Source organism: Gobius niger (assembly GCF_951799975.1).
Source record: "Gobius niger genome assembly, chromosome: 8".
NCBI lineage: Eukaryota > Metazoa > Chordata > Actinopteri > Gobiiformes > Gobiidae > Gobius > Gobius niger.
This window is the reverse complement of record NC_136859.1, coordinates 5,303,428-5,323,451: the sequence shown is the minus strand read 5'-3', so window position 1 is coordinate 5,323,451 and position 20,024 is coordinate 5,303,428. Positions and strand designations below refer to the sequence as shown.

Sequence of the window (20,024 nt, the reverse complement as noted above, 5' to 3'; positions counted from 1 at the left end):
AGGCTAGTGCATTTCTATGGTATCAGCTAGCCTGCATTAAAAAGTCTCACCCACTCCACAGAGCACCTGAGGCAAATCACTTCTAACACCAGACTAACCATATAAATGTCTGTTACCATAGAATCATGTTTGGAATATAACTGGCCTTGCATCACATGAATGATCGCATTTTGAGGGACTATTTTCTCGCAGATCACTCCGCCGCTGTGTAGCTTATAAAAACACGAAGCTGTTGCTGCTGAAATATAAGGTATTTTAAATGCAAAATGGTTAAAACTACTCAATGGACACAGACATTTATTTGGTTAGTCTGGTGTTATAAGGGATTTGCCTCAGGTGCTCTGTGGAGCGGGTCAGACTGTTTTTAATGCAGGCTAGCTGATACCATAGAAATACGCTAGCCTTGCACTAGCCTAGCGCCACTGAGCTCTTCAAACATAAGAACTGCATGAATTTCTCTCGAGAGACATGCACATTGAACATTAGCTCACAATGGGTTAATAAAGTTTATAGTTTGACCTGAGAGAGCCTAAAGCTTAAAGGGACTATACAGAGTTTAAAAATGTCAAAATTAAGTATGTTCCTCCCCCTACATGTTCCAGCCATGTCCTAATGTGTAGAATGAGCCCAGACCTGTTCTCCACAACTGCCTCTAAAATCCTGCACTGTCACTCAAAGAGGTGTTAATGCGGGTCCGAAGTGCCGTCATGCACGAGCTTAATATACAAGCTGCAGTTACATGTATGACCTGAGGTGGCAGTAGTGAGTATAAAATGGCCAACTTGCATCCAGTCCCTTTAAGGAAGAACACAAGGCAGCGCGATGTAAATGAATGTCAGTGGTGCTCCATCAGCGCAGTCTCCTCCTCTTGGGAACCCGCATCGGAACTCGGAACATCTCAGTTCACTAGAGGATTGTGCACCTCATGCACCAGGCACAAGATCTGGCCCCTTGGCATTTGTCCATTAATTTTATTTTACAAAAGAGTTGTGTTGCCTGTTTGCATTTGTGTCTTATTTCTTTTAATCCAAAACTTCGACAGTGGGGCAAACGTGGATAAAAGGGAAAGACTCTAATCACAGGGGCTGTGCTTCTTCTCATAATCAATCAATCAATCAACCTTTATTTGTATAGCGCTTTACAACAGCACCCGCTGAACCAAAGTGCTTTCCATAAGTGCAATATAATAAAAACAATTTTAGCACAAAATATTTAAGAAAATACATTACAACATTACACATGTGCAATTAGCAGTCAAAAGCGGCTTTAAACAAGTACGTTTTCAGCCTCGCTTTAAACAGTGTCATGTCAGTGATGGCTCGTAACTCAACAGGCAGAGAGTTCCAGAGCCTCGGACCAGCCACTGAGAAGGAACGATCACCCCACTGCTTACTTTTGGTCCTGGGGACCTCCAGCAGGTGTTGTCCTGCAGACGCAGCGCTCTACTAGGCTGATGTGCAACAAGCAGGTCACATAAATAGGAAGGTGCAAGTCCATACAGTGATTTAAAAACAAACATTAACAATAAGCCAGAGAATAAATATTCAGATAAGAACACTGATTTGCTATAATAATCATTATTCGTATTTCAATAAAATAATAATAATTTTCGTAATTTCTAAATTAGTATTTTCAGTAACACTTGGTCTGAAGTGATGGATTCGGGGAACAGGCCAAAACATTTGCTGGAACACTCTCATTAAGCACCATTGTTTCAGATAAATCTCTTGCTTTTATTTCCCGAATCCTTCACCCTGAAAAACTAAGAACTGGGGGAATCAAATTACAGGGACTACACAGAGTTTAAAAATGTCAAAATTAAGTATGTTCCTCCCCCTACATGTTCCTCCATGTCCTAATGTGTAGAATGAGCTCAGACCTGTTCACCACAACTGCCTCTAAAATCCTGCACTGTCACTCAAAGAGGTGTTATTTCGGGTCCGAAGTGCCGTCATGCACGAGCTTAATATAGAAGCTGCAGTTACACGTGTGACCTGAGGTGGCAGTAGTGAGTATAAAATGGTGAACTTGCATCTAGCCCCTTTAAGCACAGAGAAGCAGCAGTTTTGCCATTCCTCTGCTCATGCAGTGAACTCATTTGGTCTAAGGTAAATCAGGTGCAGCCCATAAAATAGAACTAAAATAATACTACTCGCAATTTAGCACCAGGCTTAGTTCATCAGGCCCTGAATGTACTGCACTAAACAGCATAAGAAAACATGTACGTTTGATCAGGAGTATTGTGTATAATATATTAAATGAAATAACTGCGTGTATCTACACTTTGCGTTGGATAATGACTCTAAAGTCGGCTTAAAACAAGGAAACACTGAATGCCTTTATTTGTTCGCACCACGTCTAATTAAATGCACTGATAGGAGCTAAAAAAGAAAGTGTGTAAATTTCTGTCAGATAAAAGAACAAAGCCTTCCTGCGATGGAGATAATGAATTCACTGATCATTTGTTCGTGCTAATTTGCCGTGTATTACACAAACCCCGGGAGAAACTTCAGAAACCAAACTTCAAGGTCAATCAATACCGTCCTTTACGGTTTTTATCGCCGATCAGGAGTCCGTACCTGATCGAGGTCGAGCCCGTAGCGGTTCGCCAGTTCATCGCGGGAGATTTTGTGGTCGTCCTGCGGAGAAAGAGAGAGAGAAAAACACACGGCGGTAATTACAGAGAAAGTGAAAGTACAAATTACGCAGGGCTGACGGGAGCAGAAAATGAGCGGTTAATCGTATCACAGCGGATACGGCCGAGGCAGATGATGACGGGGCTCAGAACGCTGATAATAGCGTCATAATGGGACGCAGCAGGTCAAAAAAACATGCGGAAATGATAAGAAAGCCTTTGGACTGACGTGGGGGAAAGAAAAGGCAGGTCTGACTGTGAACTACATGTGAAATGATTACAGCTCATTCCTGTGAATAGAAGGCTATGAGTAGAACACCCGGAAAACACAAAAGAGCAAAAGTCAGCACGTTTTAAGGCGCTCCGGGTCACTGTTGGAGTCCCATAATATGTTTATCCCATTTAGATGAATCACTTTTCACAGAGGTGTTTCATTTCGCCGCTACCTCTGTAATTGAACATATCGCAGCGGTCGACTATATTTCCTGTACTGATGCTAATGGTTGGGAGTTTGAGTCAGAAACCACAGGGTGTCCATTGAGGCCTGTATAAAAACAGAATAAAAAGAAAAACACCGAGAACTCATGGCTGATTGTGAATGTAAGTCACGACGCCGCTTGAGCCGCCAGAGTTCGGCCTCCCCTCGAAGCTCGAAATGAAATCAGTGACGTAGCCTAAAATTAGTAATGTGTTTGTGATTATTGTGAGGAGTGTGTAAATCTCGCACAGTCTGTGTTTCAGCCGGAGCAGGAGCGTGAACCACACAGAGGAAACAGCTGTGACTAGTCGCTTCTATGGGTTTATTTGTTGTTGTTTTTAAGCAGAATGTAATATCAGACAATGGATGCGACTCACAATCACAATGGCTGTGTCCGAATGTCCACCCTAGTCCCTGACCCCTCATTCACTACATAGACCCGCACTATATAGTCGACTACATAGTCCACTAATTCTGTTGGCGATTCGGACACAAGCCACTTTTTTTAAAATCTGAATATATTTTTTACTGCCATTCTTTTGTTTTAGATATTTTATTTTGCCTTAAGCATATTTTTATATGTCACTAGGACATTTATTTGAATATTCCTTGGTAGGAACAATTTTTTGTTATGTTGGTTCCGTTGGGACAATTTAGTGTGTTGCACAACCCTAAGCATGAAAAACAAGCATGGCGCGTCAAGGCCACGGCTTAAATAAGAGTATGAGACAGCATAAGACCTCATTTCTGCCTTGTGGTTTTGGGTCAGCCAGCGAGGTATGTTTGTGTATTTTTTATGCAATTTTATGTCTTTATTTTTACCTTATTGTACCTCATGGTATTTTTATGTTGCACATTTTAGTTTGACGGTGGCGTCGGTGACGACTGTGATGGTGTTGTGATCAAGCTCAAGTTGTGAACAGCATTAAACATTCTCAAGTCATCAGTATAAAGAACTCTTATTGACTTTTTAAGTAGTAAGACGAGGTGGAAGTGATAATATTTATTGTTACAAACGTTTATTTTGTGAAACAGAACAACTGTTCGTGGCGTTTCATTTGACATTTAAATTAAAATTAAAACTATCATCACAAAAAAAAAAAAAAAAACTCTCCAGCGTGAGCTTAGAGACATGCCAAAAGTAGGTCAGAGCCATAGAATTATGTGCAGAGCCCGGTGTCCGAAGCGCCAGCAGATTGAGTGACTACATCTGCTAAAAGTTCGCTAAACTCCGGGAATAAAGCATTTCTGCGATAAAGACCAAACTCAGAGACAGTGGAATATTTAAGGATAAATACGAGTCAGATACTTTATATTTAACATGGATTTTACATGAATGGCTTGGATTATTCAAGATGAAGCTGTCGGTCATTTAACAGCTCAAGCTAAAGGTTAGCAGCTAACGTAATATGTTAACGGGATATTTCAGGATGTTTGACATAGGGTCTCATTTCCTAGTTATCCAGAGTGTTGTTGATCTCTGGAGATATTTTTTTTTGTAATTCAAGCAGTTCTTATGTTTGAAGAGTTTCATGGCGCTAGGCTTGTGCTAGGCTAGCAAATGTCTATGGTATCAGCTAGCCTGCATTAAAAACAGTCTGACAGTTTAAAGGTCCTATATCATGCAAAATCGACTTTTTAGAGCTTTTAGCCATGTTGTTATGCTATTTCCTTATCAAAAACACCCCCAGAGTGGTTTGTGGCTTCATTCACGCAGCTCTCAGTAATCCTCCTGAATCCTGCTCTCTGAGGCTCCGCCCTCTCCTGGTGAACGACTGAGTGTTCAGTTGTGTCGTCACAGCGGAACGGAAGTGCTCGACGTCTGTAATGTAATGTCTTAATTCTATGCTTACGGCCTGATTTTAATTTGTAAAACAGCTTTTTCATTATTTCTGTCGTAAGAGAGAAACAAAGAGTAAAAAATGAATTAAAAAAAAAAAAAAAAGAAAAAAAAAAAAAGGATGTGCCCGAAGTGCTTCCAGGTCAGCTGAGGCCAAAACAAACACATCGCGTCTGAACAGATCAGTCATGTTTGCGCTGCAGCTGTGAAGATGGAGCTCGTTACCTACTCTGGACACCTGTTCTTCATTCTTAACTAACGATAATGTCACGGACGGAGAAAAAGAAGCGCGTTTGGCTACGAGGACGAGGAGTTTATATTCAACCCTTTTCAGGAAGAGGCCACTTAGCTGTTTTTTTCTCCGGGATTCAGCGACTATCACCAAAATATTGTTTTTCTGTGACTGTCACTGATGGATGTTTGGTGAACCTTCACCAGAATCAAAGTGGATTAACTTTTATAACCAATGCGAGTCCCACTATGTAAACAGCGATGGACCAGAGCGGTGAGTCAGTCCAAACGCGGGTTAGCTTGTGTGTTAGCATATTAGCATGTGTGTTAGCCATTTATGAAGCTGTGTTGCAGATGTCAACTCCGTATAACTGCATCGTGAAGTAACTTCACTTATTGTTGTTTATTTATATTACGGTAAAGTTGTATGCGCGGAGAGAGGGGGCGGAGTTAACTGAATCGAAGCGTTGTGTCTTCCGGGTTTGAAAAATACCTCCAGAAAACACTTATATTTATCACAAAAATGAGTGCTCCATAGTGGTAGAGGTACAATATATCATATAAATGCCTATACTTAACTTTGGAATGGCTAAAATAGCATGATATAGCCCCTTTAAATGCAAAATGGTTAAAATTATTCTATGGACACAGACATTTATATGGTTAGTCTGGTGGTATAAGTGATTTGCCTCAGGTGCTCTGTGGAGCGGGTCAGACTGTTTTTAATGCAGGCTAGCTGATACCATAGAAATGCACTAGCCTTGCACCAGCCTAGCGAGACGAAACTCTTCAAATATAAGAACTGCTTGAATTACAAAAAAATATCTCCAGAAATCAGCAACACTCTGGATAACTACGAAATGAGGCCCTATGTCAAAACTCCTGAAATATCCCTTTAATGATGGAGAAGCCACATAATTAATATTTTTTAGAAACTAGAATGTCACATGAGGCATCACACTGGAACACAGGCTGGAAACTCTCATACGCGTTGAGATAAATATCCTCTTTTTAAATGGTGCCACATAATTTGAAATCACAAGTTTTTATTTCACAGATCTAGATACATATTCTAACCTTTGCCTTTTCAAATATCCCCCCCCCCCTTCCCCCGGTGGTGGAGCTTGTGCTGTGTTTTTTCAGCATTTCAAAATGACACACACCAAAACACCGTCTCCCGCTCCCCGCTGAGTCGCAGTCACATTTTTGGTGCCTCGAAACTCTTGGTGGTCTCACAGGCAGAAGCTTTATTTTTTATTTTTTCCCCCCACAAACTTTTGAAAGGGATCTGGCACAAAAATACAAACCTATCCACAAAAACGAAAGCAGAAATTTCAACATTTAAAGCAGCTGCATTTAAATCCGCCCAGTTTCTTCTGCTTCTTTTGTCAGTCGGTCACAGTTATTCTCCAGCTGGTATATGGGGCGAGCCAAAACCGGCATTAAAAATTATCCATGCTATTCTTTTCAATTCTGGCCCGACTCCCCAAATAAAAAAGGATGAAAAATATAGCACCTCCGGGTCAAACTCCAAATAAATGTTTCTGGTGATTGCGCGGAGAGTGTGTAACGCTGCATGATTTACCGCGCGGCGCTCGCGGGTCACGGCGATGCCGGGGCTTCGAGGGGAATCACAATGAAGCAGTCCGTCAGGCGCAGATTAAAATGACATTGAGTGGACTTTATCCTCTGTATCCTCTGTATCCGCGCGGTTTGATATTTTCTGATTCATCTCTGAGACAGATCTGAGGGGTCAAACGCTGGAGTCCACGCCCGCTGCATACGAGAGAGAAAAGACTGTGTGATGTTTTCTGATTAGCCTCTGCGCCGTCAGCCCGGCTGTGATGGATGCTTGCTTTCGGGACTGGCGTTAACCCTTCGCCCGACAGCCCCTTTTCTCAGAATCTAACGCCCCCCCCCAGCCTTAGTCCAACGACAGGTGCGTTTCTTGCTTTTGTGGCTCGGTCGCGGCGACATATTGGGGTTTGTGCAGTATTTTACTTTCCATCGGACTGTGGTTTGGGTTGCCACTTACAATACTGGGCCTCATTCGTGAACATCTTCTTTAAAAATGTCTTCAACACCGTTCTTATGAAGGCACTGTCAGAAAACTGTGCTAGATTCACCACGCATTATAAGGCCCTGTCCATACGGAGTCAAGCTGAGGACCAAACGCCAAGATATTTCATCAATCCAGTGTATCGTCCATAAGAGCCCGGCGTTTTGAGGGTCTGTAAACTAGGTCCCAGAGTGGAAAGATCTCAAAACGCTGTTTACGTGGCGCCGTTGTTACGACATCTCCACAACTTTTACTAAAACGATGACATCACAGACAGAGTAGTGTCTGTTATCCATAATCTACTGACCTTATAATGGGTTTTCCTCATGGATCTATGATGGTCAATCAATCAATCGAATTTTATTTGCATAGCGCCCAACAACAGCCAGAAGGTGCCCAGGGCGCTTTCCAGTACAAAAACAAGAATCACAATAGACCACTTTTTAGGTTCGTTTTGTCAGACACTAAGGTTAGAGATGTTAAAGATCTATTACCTTTACATGTTTCAGCCGCCATCTGCAGGCCGTCATCAGAAGTATCACCGGTGTGCGGTGACGTCTCACTTATCAGCTGTTCTGACTGGTCACGCCTCGGAAGTAAGAACAGCTGATAAGTGACACGTCACCGCACACCGGTCTCTAACCTTAGTGTCTGACAAAACGAACCTAAAAAGTGATACTAGAACACAAATAGACACAATGAACGTTCCGAAGTTTATCACAATAGACATCAAAAAATACAAACACAGCAGTCGAGTCAGTGACTATGTATCGAATTCTTTTCTGAAAAGATGTGTCTTCAACTGTGATTTAAGAACAATAAACTCAGTGATGTTTTGAAGCTGTACCGGAAGTGCGTTCCACAGCTTTGGACCTTGGGCGGCAAATGACCGGCCTCCAAACTTTTTGTATTAGAACTTGGGAGTGACCAGGGAGGTGTGTTCGGAGGAGCGCAGAGTTCTGGCTGGTTAGTAGACCGTTACTATTTCGGCGAGGTCGGCCGGGGCCAGACCATTGATGGCCTTGAACACAAACATCAGGACCTTAAACTCCGCCCTAAACGCCACCGGGAGCCAGTGGAGACGACAGGTCCAACAACAGGTGCGTTTCTTGCTTTTGTGGCTCGGTCGCAGCCACTTTCATCATCTTTTGAGAAGATCTTAGCAGAAGAATAATCCGTTTTATTCTCCACTGAATGTACATTAGCCAGAACAATTGTAGGAATAAGGCTTGTGTAGCTTAGATGTGAGACTTGCCTGGATTTTTTTTGTGACACACCCATTGCGCTGCAGGTTATTGGTGCCTCTTCAGAAATCCACAAAAACAGATTTGTGGGCAAGAACGTGTCATTGTATTCTTTAATCGTGCCCATGTTTTCACTGGAGCTGCTGCTAATGTTTGTTCCCCTCACGTTCGTTTCCCAGGTGAGGGATTTCTTTATCTGACAAGAACCAGGAAATACGACCATATTAGTCCAGTGCTCCGGTCTCTGCACTGGCTTCCTGTCACTCAGAGAATAGACTTTAAAACAGCTCTGCTTGTTACAAGTCTTTTCATTGTTTAGCACCAAAGTACATCTCTGACATGTTACAGCCGTATGAACCATCTCGGGCCCTGAGAACCTCAGGGAGGGGCCTCCTGGTGGTTCCCAGAGTCAATAATAAACACGGTGAGGCTGCGTTTCAGTTTCATGCAGCTAAAATCTGGAACAGTCTTCACGAGGATGTGAGACAGGCCTCAACTCTGACAATGTTCAAATCCAGGCTGAAAACAGTTCTGTTTGCCCGTGCATATGACTGAAAGTATTTTATCTACACTCCTGCCTTTTACTGTAATTGATTAATTTTATGTTGATGTCCAGAGGAGAAGGAGCGACAAAAACAGAGGTTAGGTAACTTTGTGTGAACGAGCAAGAAAAATAGTGCTCAAGACAGAGCGAGTCCAAACAAGACTTAAAATAGTTCTCAAGACAGAGCGAATCTAAACAAGACTTAAAAATGCATATAACTGAAAGAATCTTATCTACACTCTTGCCTCTTACTGTAATTGATTAATTCTATGTTGATGTTTTTATTGATTGTATTTGTTTTCTTATATTAATGCAACTGTGAAGCACTTTGAATTGCCTTGTGTATGAATTGTGCTCTACAAATAAACTTGCCTTGCCTTGCCTTTATTCCCAGATGTCGACTGTGATCAGGAGAACAACCTAGTTATCTTCTTATATTCGAATATATGGCTGCACACAATATGAGACAGAAAATTGTGTCTAAAAACAAAGAGGAAAAAATGGGATCAAATCAAGTCTGAACTGGAACAAAAATGGAAAAATCTTTTTAACTTTTTAACAGTTAACAAATAACAGTGTGAACCGTACTTTCATATATCGCTAAAATAATTGCCTCGGTAAGTTTTTCCATCATTTTGACGATTGCACTCCGCTAAAACAAGCTCTTTCTTTCTTTGTTTTCACCTTCACATTTCCAGTGATAAGATCTGACTGACAGCTCCAGTTTCTAAAGTTTTCTAATGAAAGTTTTTTCGTTCTCAGTTTTATATTTTATTCCTCGTCTGCGCGGCGCTTTGGAGACTGTTTCAGCCGGGAAGAAGTGAAGGGGCAGCGTTTCAAGGATCCTCGGTTTAAAAAGTATAAAGTCAGAGTGAACAAATAACCAGCCACATGGAAATTTAATCCAGATCTGGGCGTTTGTCTGTCCATTTCCGTCTGGCTGGCTAACTGCTCAATTGTTTCAGGGGGAAAATCTTTTGTTGTAGGTCGTAAGACAGGGACAAAGATTAAAAATAGAAGACGAGCTGCGACAGATATCGAGCCGGGTCTGATGTTTTGCTCCCCTATACTCTGAGTGAGAAATCCTGGCGCTGCAGTGAAGATCTCTGTCAGGCGTGTCATCAACAAAATAAAAGACCAGAGTTACCAAAGTGACAAGCATCCAGGCCTGAGCGCGCACGTTTTACTTTCCCCTGCACTTTCCCGTGAGAATAATGCAGTTCAGAGTCTGCAGCTCGCTACGACAAGCTCTGGACGCGCAATTCAATCTTCACAGGATCGCACAGCGCAGACGAGCTGGCTCAACATTTTGCACTCCCCCTCTTGATAAACCAGGTCTTAAAACCCCAACCCTTTTATAGCACATTCACATACAACCACAGCTGCTCAAAGTGTGTCCCATAAAATAGATAATAATAGGTTTTAGTCAATTGATCATGTTCTACTTCGGCCGCTCTCTACTTGTAAGGGTTGATAACCAAAACAGTTGAACAATGGGACTCCACAGGGTTCTATACTTGGACCAGTTCTATTCACCCTGTATATTAATGACCTGCCCTCCGTCTGTGACCAGTGTGAGACACTCATGTATGCTGATGACACTGTTGTCTTCACACATGGCAAAACTCCAGATGATGAAAATGTTCCATCCATCCATTTTCTACCACTTTATCCGGAGCCGGGTCGCGGGGGCATCAGTCTGAGCAGAGATGCCCAGACTTCCGGATCCACACACACCTCCTCCAGCTGTTCTGGGGGGACCCCGAGGCGACACCAGGGCAGCTCGGAGACATAGTCCCACCAGCGTGTCCTGGGTCTTCCACGAGGCCTTGTCCCACTAGGACATGCCTGGAACACCTCCAGCGGGAGGCGACCAGGAGGCTCCGAAACAGATGCCCGAGCCACCTCAGCTGCTCCTTTAAACGTGAAAGAGCAGCGACTCTAATCCGAGCTCGTCCCGGGTAATTGAGCTCCTCACCCGATCTCGAAGGGTGCGCCGCAGCCACCCTGCGAAGGAAACTCATTTCAGCCGCTTGTATTCGCGATCTTGTCCTTTCGGTCATTACCCAAATCTCATGACCATAGGTGAGGGTGGGAACGTAGATCGATCGGTAAATCGAGAGCTTTGCCCCCCAATGGACTAAACCAGGTCTAAACCCAAGGGCTCAATCAGAAATAAACCAAGAAAAATCTGGGTTTAAACCTGGACAATATCACAGACTGAACCAGGATTAAACCATGAGGAAAGCATGTGAAAACTGTGTAAGGACTGAAACAGGTCTTAACCAAAACTAATGCAGGACATCACCAGGTCTAACATCAAGAAGAAGCAGATGGCTTGGGTTGCCTTTAAATGACAATATGACTTGTGGGAAAATCTAAATTGTGATTTAAACTAAAGATCGCCCAGTCCAACCTCCAGATCTCAATTTTTGGGGGTAAAAGATCCAGGAACTACTGTATGTTGAAGGATCTTGCAAAGACCTGGGAATATGAAACATTTAGTGAGTGAGTTGAAGTAATTGTTTCCCTCATTTCCCATTTTCCCATTTCCCTCATTTTCCCTCACGTGATCTATAAACTATGTGATTCACAAGACTCTTATATGCCAAAAAAGATTGCTAGTGTGCACACCAGGCTTTAGCTGTTATAGATGACGGCTTTAGAACCTTTGTCGATGCAAAACTCTTCCACAAACGTATATAAATAAAGATGGACTGGTTTGAAAGCTGGATCTGCGGCGCTTAGAGACATAAATAATACTTTTGAGCTGCCAAACGGACACCAGCTGTCTTCCTGTAGCTGTTTATCCGGGCTAACATCAAAATAAAGAAATGGAAATGCGCCGCTAACATCCTAATTATATCCGCCGCACACCACCGTCCTCTCATAAACGCCGGAGAGTTGCATTTTCGGTGCTGAAATGCCGCGCTCTCTCCCCGCAGCTGTAACAAGCACAGTTTGGGGCGATCAGCTGTCAGCCTCCTCTCACTGTTGTTTTATTCATTCCGCACGAGGAAGAGTCCGACAGCGCGATGAAAAATACAGCAGCAGTCACTCAGGCGGCCGGGGAGGGACACTTTGGGGAGGAAAATATTTGGGACGCGTTTGCTTTTAAATTCAGATTTGTCTTTGGACAAATCAGGCAGTGCTCACCAGTCACGAAGCCCCGCCAAGAACGCAGCTTCTCCAGCAAACGGAGAGACTGTCAGCGACGGAGGACGAGAACGAAGGCAATGAACGAGACACTGGTGGATTTTGAAGAGGAGGGGATGGAGGTTCTGCTGCTGCGGTGGAGTTTAAAGCCCAAATAAACAGGCCAACAAACAGACGAAGGAGGGAAATGTTTAGTGATGGGGTAAAGGCTACTGGCTCTTTTTAATATGCATTTTCAATAACGCCAGCCAGAGAGATCACGATATCTAAGATCAATAATAGGGATCGAAAATCATCAAAAATTACAATGGGACTGATATTTACGCTTTGAAAATGAGTGAAATCTTGCACCACAACTGATTAAAAAACGCTGCAACTGTCTGACAAATCCAGGTCTGGGTCAAATTGACTGGAGAAAAGATCCGGCTCTTTTCACAGTTGAGATCTGGTTTGAACTGTTCGACTTAAAGCAGAACTAAGTAGCTTGTTTACCTATAAGGGGCTATACTTGATTCTTTTGTTTTCTGTTATTGGAATAAAATTTGCTTTGTCCTTTAGTATATGGTAAAATCAGACATTTATCTGAAAAATACTGGTTTTAACCTCTTAACTTCCGCCTGAACCGAAAGGATCTTTTTCCTCACGTCATCAGATTTTTTCTCCATCATTTTTTTGTTGGGTATTAAACTCATTTTTGTAACTTTTTTGTCACATTTTTGTAATTTTTTTGTCATTTTTTGTATTATTTTTGTCACATTTTTTGTCGTTTTTGTCACATTTTTGTAATTTTTTCGTCCATTTTTTATCAATTTTTTGTCATTTTTTGGTCATTTTTCGTCCATTTTTTGTCAATTTCTTGTCACATTTTTGACACTTTTTCATCAATTTTTCGTCACTTTTTTCTCAATGTTTTCTCACTTTTTTTTGCATCATTGTTTTCGTCTCAGTTTTGCTACTATTTTCACAGCTTTTTTTCCAGAAGCTTTTGGATTGGGGTAAAGCCAAACTGGAGAAAATGTGCTCGGTTCAGGTGGGAGTTAAGGGGTTAAAGCCTTTTAAACAGTCATAAAATGTCAGGCTAGTAGGCATATTTTACAGTGAAGTGACAGTTTTCCTCCCTGACAGTTGTGAAACCTGGTTTAAACTCAGTCCCTGAGACGAATTTTGATGTTGTAAATGCATTAGAGAAGTTTGAGATGAGTTTGGACCAGAAAATAGCAATTTGAAATTTGAGTGACCCTGTTTCTTTGTACAATCAGGTATAGCTCCTTTAATAAATCCTTTCCGTAGTCCCTCTGGGGGTAATACAAGTGTTAATGGGATGATTGGAGGGTCTTTCATCTCCCCCTGGTGTCTCTGGCCAGAAAACCACAATTGCAACTTTCCCTGCATCGCGTCAAAGTCACCAATACACACTAACAGAATCATGAAGAAGAAGCTAACAGGCTAACGGGCAAAGCTAACTGTGGGCTAGCACCACTTAAACAGTATTTACAGCCAAGTTTGAGTGAAAAAAAATATCTCTATTGTGTAATTGGATGAACAATATCCCTCTGTCCCTTTGTCTTTTCTGTCAGCGTAGTATTTACTCTCACGGACAATTAATGAGTAAAAAGACGTAAGTTGCTACGACTCCTGCAGTGTCGCTTATGGCCTCTAGGGGCACGAGTTACTTAGTGCTGCTTTAACATCTTAGTTTAATTGTCAGAGAATAAAACAAACTCTCACCCCACTAAAAAAGACCTTCCCTCAGAGTAAAATCTTTGTAACTAATATGTCAACAAAAATAAAACCATACATTTAAACCTGGCTCTATCCATTATTTAGATTTTATTTTGATACATCTTTTTTCCTCATCTCAGTAATGCTCAGCAAAATTGATATCTCTCAGTTTGGTTTCCCCTGTATTCACCTGCAGCGTCTCGCCTTAAGGCTTCTGAATTTGCATGCTCTCCGTGAGTCGGGCAGCTCCAAAATTTCCCTTCCTCCAAAACATAAACGCCGGTCATGCGCCGTTAGCCCACATGACAAATTAAGCACTTTATCTTGAGCTTCAAAAAACAAGGGGAAATATTTTGGATTCATTTCCAGCAAAGGCCGATAACGGGTCAACAGTGAAATCTGTTTTGGTGCGGACGAAGAATATGTAATGCTAAGAGTTGTGGAAAAGCTTCACGGTCATTTTGAAAGGACAAAATCGCTTAAAAATGCCTCAAGGGGAAGTTGGAATAAATGATGAAGGTTCAACAGGCAGAGCATTTCTCCCTCTCTCTCAACCAAGCGCATTTTCTCCAGTTCGGCTTTACCCAAATCTAAAAACTTCTTGACTGGAGAGTGATGTTTATAGTTTCACTTCCTTATTGGACACTGACAGGAAGTGACATAGATGGAGGCAAACCATTTTTAACTGTTGCCGTGCCAACCCTGTATGTCAGTTTGTTTGTTAAGCGACTATCTCATGATCATCACTCCAATTCCAGGTCCAATGGAGCTTTAGCCCTATTCACTAATGGGATTTAGCTGATTTTAAAGCAGAACTAAGTAACTCTTGCCCCTAGAGGCCATAAACGCCACTGCAGGTGTCGTAGCATGTTGCAGTTTTTTTACTCATTAATTGTCCGTGAGAGTAAATACTACGCTGACAGAAAAGACAAAGGGACAGAGGGATATTGTACATCCAATTACACAATGGAGATCATTTTTTTCACCCAAACTTGGCTGTAAATACTGTTTAAGTGCCGCTAGCCCACAGTTAGCTTTGCCCGTTAGCCTGTTAGCCTCTTCTTTGTGATTCTATTAAGTCGTCGTTCCACAAAGTGCGACCCGACAGCGCACGCTCTATCCCGCAGACCTTACTGTTTCCTCCACACAAACACCTGCATTTGCTGTGGGTGGCGCCCCCACAGAGGAGCACGCTGTACAGATCGTCATTAAAAGGTTTTAGAGCTGCGATGAGAACAAATGTGGACAAATGCTGCCCTCTGGTGGGAGTTATGGAATCATTCAGAGGTGCCAAACTGTATTAAAACAGAAAAGAAATCGCTAAATACAACCTATGAAGGTAAGCTACATGCAAATGTTATGCTAACACCAGCTAAAGCTGCGCCAACAGCGGCTAAATGCTAATATCAGCAAAATCCCCTTTTAGAACAACCGTATGATGTTGTGAAATATTAAATCCTATGACCTGTGTGTCAATAGTGAGGGCTGTCCACTCTCTCGTCAGAGGCCAGAGTCTGTTCACGTCACATCAGACACGGGTCAGCGCTTTTGCCACAGCCAGAGGTCAGTCCCAAAACCTGTACCTGGTCAGACCGGTTTGGTCCTGGCCTTTGTTGTGGAAAAGCTCGACAAAGCGGGTGAAAGAGCCATTCAGCTGATACACGCCTGCATGTGGAAAACCACCTCTAGTGTGTATTGGGGCTTCCGACCCGGTGGCAGAAACACCAGGGGGAGATGAAAGACCTTCCAATCATCCCATTAACACTTGTATTACCCCCAGAGGGACTACGGGAAGGATTTATTAAGGTAAACAAGTTACTTAGTAAAGCTTTAACCTGCAGTAGAGCTAAGTACAAGGCTCTATTTAAACATCTGATCACAGAGAAATATTACTCTGGATTTCCTTTTGTGATGCTTTTCTGGCATTAATTATCAAATATTTTTCTCCATACACAATGAAGTTATTTCAGCAGCAGATTTAGATAAAGTTGTGTTTTATTGTTGTTCGTCTATGAACTTTACCTTTATCTTTGTCACTTCAGCAGCTTAAAAATTCAAATAAAAACAACTTTTCTTCATCAATTTGCTGCTGCACTGAAACAAAATGATAATTATTACTTAAAGCAGTTGTCATCCATCTTAATAAGTAATATTTTTGAAAGCATTAAAACCTGTCACATGCTTTGTAAAGTCTGAGCAGGTCATTCTGATTTCACGTGAGGATTAATTTCTTCTGTTTAGTCGTTGAAAAGCCAAACTCCAGACGCCTCAGAGGGCCTGAATGGTCCGGAACATGGCAGCTCCTCCTCCGCGCTGTCGGCCTGGCGTCGGGCTGCATTAGGATGGATTGCCGTAGCGGTGTCACTTGGCCCGGCTGCCGTCTCCTCGGGCTCTCGCGGATCTTTATGAGCAATAATCACACCATTTGGACGGAAAACAGGGCCGCGGCGTGGCTAAATGACCGAGTTAGCTGTGATTTAAACATGTCGACGCGTGCCCAGATAAACTCCGAGAGGACAGGGCCGAGCCAGGACGGCAGCTAATAACCGGAGCCCTGCTTTTGACGGGACTTCTCGGCCTGTGCCCCGGCAAAAGCCCCAAGCCATCCATGTGAGAGATGTTATCAGCATATTTTTATTCTGCCGGCTTGAATGTTTGTCTCTGTTTTCGTAGACTTTTTCGGACGTTTACTCTCTGAGTTTGACCTCGGGGAAACCTGTCAGGAGGTGGGCGACCGCAGCGCAGCGTCTCGAGCCAGAACTTGGGGGGAAACTGGAAACCGGAGTGAACCGAGAAAACTCAGCAAACTCCAAGCAGAAAAGTGAACTTGTCATATTCCTCCAGTATCTTGAAAAGTCCTCACTTCCAAAATACAGTGGGAGGAAAAAAGTGAGTACAGTGTGGAATGTCTTACATTTCTGCCTCAATTTGTCACAAAATATGGTCTGACCTTTATTGAAGTCATAAGAACGAGGAAACAGTGTCTGCTTGAACTAATACTACCCAAACTTTAACATTTCATCATATTTTGATTGGCCACGACATGTAAACATTCACAGGACAGGGAGGAATAAGTAAGTGCACCGCCTGAATCTCACTGAACTGCAGTAGTTTTGTAAAGAGGAAGGTCTAAGATTCATCCTGACCGTTGTGAGCGTAGAATCTGCAATTATAGGAAAGCAGTTACTACTAAAGAAGGATCTGTCTCAGGTCTTTCTGGAAAATATCGGGATTTTTCTATTGATGATAGCACGTTGTCCAGGTCCTGAGACAACAAAACAGCCCCACACACTAGGGCTGGGCGATATGGGTAAAAATAAAATCTCTGTTTGGACAATTACAATTTTAATTGATTTTATTGGATACAAACTTAAAAAAGGTCTCCTGATCAGTGTTATTTTTTCTGACTAAAATTGGACTAAAACTAAATTAAAAGTTTCTCATGAGACTAAAACTATGACTAAAATGTCCAGAAATTTTAGTCGACTAAAATAAGACTAAATAAAAATGAAAAGGAGAGACTAAAATCATCCAAACTTCTATTGAGCGTCTGAAAGAGCCTCAGATCATGTAAATTCTCTGCCAAAGGATCAGCTCTGAGCTTTGTTCATGTGGAGCAGCTCCATGAAGCAGAGGAACAAGATTAAATATGATTATAATGAATATTATCAATGCAAAGTTGACTAAATTCGTCTTAAATTTAGTCGACTAAATTTACTTGCAATTTTAGTCGACTAAAACTAGACTAAAATTTAAGATATTTTTTTGACTAAAACTAGACTAAAATCGAATTACATTTTCGTCAAAAGACTAAGACTAAAACTAAATTTAAATATGTTGTCAAAATTAACACTGCTCCTGATCTTTCATATAAAGGAAACTGCTCAGAGTTCTGCTCATTAATATTAATATTCATTATTTAGCCCATACAATAAGGCCAATTAAAAATGTTATTTCTATTTTAAATCTTCTTTGTCTGCTCTCAAAAGTAAAACTTCTTCATAAGCCTTTAGTTTGATCATCCTCGAGCTCAGCTGTGATTGACGACCGTCTCCACGGAGACTCAAGGGGAAAGGGGCGGAGTTAATGCAGCAGCAGCGACAGCAGCTCAGAGCAGAACTTTGTTTTAGCGAAGAAAACTCCATCGTGTACAACGAAAACACAACACGCGGCCTTTATAAAGCAGCAGAGATCTCTGGTTCCACTGGCGTCATTTTGAAAACAGTCCTAAAGCTAAATCTGCACTCGTCAGGCGGAGAATGATTTTACGATTTAGCCATTTTCCACATCTTTGTTTTTCAAAGTATGAAATAATTGAATGAATTCGATGTATCGCCCAGCCCTACCCCACACCCTGATGCTCCTGCTCCAGGGTTTAGATGTTGGTGCTGCTCCATTTTTCCACATGACGATGTGTTTTCCTCCCAAACTGTTCCACTCGTGCCCTTCCTCTTTACAAAACTGCTGCAGTTCAGCGAGATTCAGACGGTGTACTCACTTATTCCACACTCTCCTGTGAATGTTTACATGTTATGGCCAATAAAAACATGATCAAATGTAAATGTTTGTGTAGTATTAGTTCAAGCACACAGTGTTTAATCATTATTATGATTTTACTAAAGGTCAGACCACATTTTATAACAAATTGAGGCAGAAATGTGAGAAATTCCACACGGCGCATCACTAACTCTCACTGTGCGTCGGAATCGCACACGGGGAGTGAGCGAGGCCACGATGGAGCCGCTCACACTGTTCGAGTGACATGACCTGCGTTACCATGGAAACCAGCTTAGTCTCAAACACCCAAAAATCAATGAAATAACTTTGGCCAGGCTGACTTTTGCAAAACAAATGGAATGTTCGCCAATAGCCAGAAAACCTTTGCTGACTCTTGTGTCTGCAGTGGTTTGTTCAGGACGTTTTCAGCAGATTCAGCCCTCGCTCACCTCTCTGCGCTCTGTCCGCCCTGTGTCTCCTCCTCCTCCAGCTTCACCGTGTTCACTCTGCTTTCAGTAGCATTGGCTGTGAGCTCCATCTCTCCAAGTCCTGTTCACGTCCAGGACCCGGAGTCGTGTGGGTCGGATCACGGCTGACCCTTCTCATCCTGGACAGGGACTATTCACCCCTCTCCCCTCAGGCAGGAGGCTTCCGTCCATCAAGACCCATAGATCCCGCCCCTTGAACAGTTTTTTCCCCACCGCCGTCACACTCGTGAACATAATAACCTGTTCCGGCCATTTGCACTGCTCTATTGCAATATGTCTGTCCACACTTAGATCCGCTGCTATAAACACACCTGCACATCTGTGAATACAATACCGCTCAGTCAAGTTGTTGTTGTTGTCCTATCATATCCATCCATCCATTTTCTTCCACTTTTCTGTTTCCGGGTCGTGGGGGAATCTGTTGCAGCTGCCCAAATCACATTGCACCAGCCCCTATGGCTCCTCCTGCAGGTGGTGGGTCCACGGAAGGACGGCCTCATGATTCTAACCGGGCCTGTTGGTCTCTCATAAGGAGCTTCTGAACCGCTCTCTGTCTGACTCATCTCCTAGGACCAGTTTGCCCTAGGAGACCCTACCAGGGGCACGAAGCCCCCGACAACAGAGCTCCAGGATCATTCGAGCTCAAACCCCTCCACCACGTTATGGTGGCGGTTCCAGGAGGGGGTCCGATCATATTTTACATTTTTTTATTATTTTTTTTATTTATTGTAATATTCTTTATACATGCCCTTACAGCCATATAGTTTTAAAGTTGTAATAGCGTATTTTCATCTCAAATCTGTTATACGTTTTATGTTGCACAATTGTTCCGGGAAAAATTCCAAGCTTGTGAACCTGTTCTCAAACAATGGCAATAAAACTATTCTGATTCTGAAAATCGCGCAGTAAGCCCAGCTTTAGGGACGGGTATCACAGTCTAAAAGTAAAGTCGTAAAGTGAGAGAGAGAGAGAGAGAGAGAGAGAGAGAGAGAGAGAGAGAGAGAGAGAGAGAGAGAGAGAGAGAGAGAGAGAGAGAGAGAGAGAGAGAGAGAGAGAGAGAGAGAGAGAGAGAGAGAGAGAGAGAGAGAGGAAGGATGGATGGATGGAAGGATGGAAGGATGGATGGATGG

The 20,024-nt window shown here is 42.6% G+C and overlaps 1 protein-coding gene across 1 annotated transcript in view; it reads right to left on the bottom strand.

Moving 5' to 3' along the window:
• Positions 1-20,024, bottom strand: part of atp1a2a (ATPase Na+/K+ transporting subunit alpha 2a) — a 213,653-nt gene that overhangs the window by 179,403 nt on the left and 14,226 nt on the right. Inside the window, exon 3 of the mRNA XM_079561009.1 lies at positions 2,580-2,639. Within this exon, the coding sequence (XP_079417135.1) occupies positions 2,580-2,639 (60 nt within the window). The remainder of the gene's footprint in view (positions 1-2,579; positions 2,640-20,024) is intronic.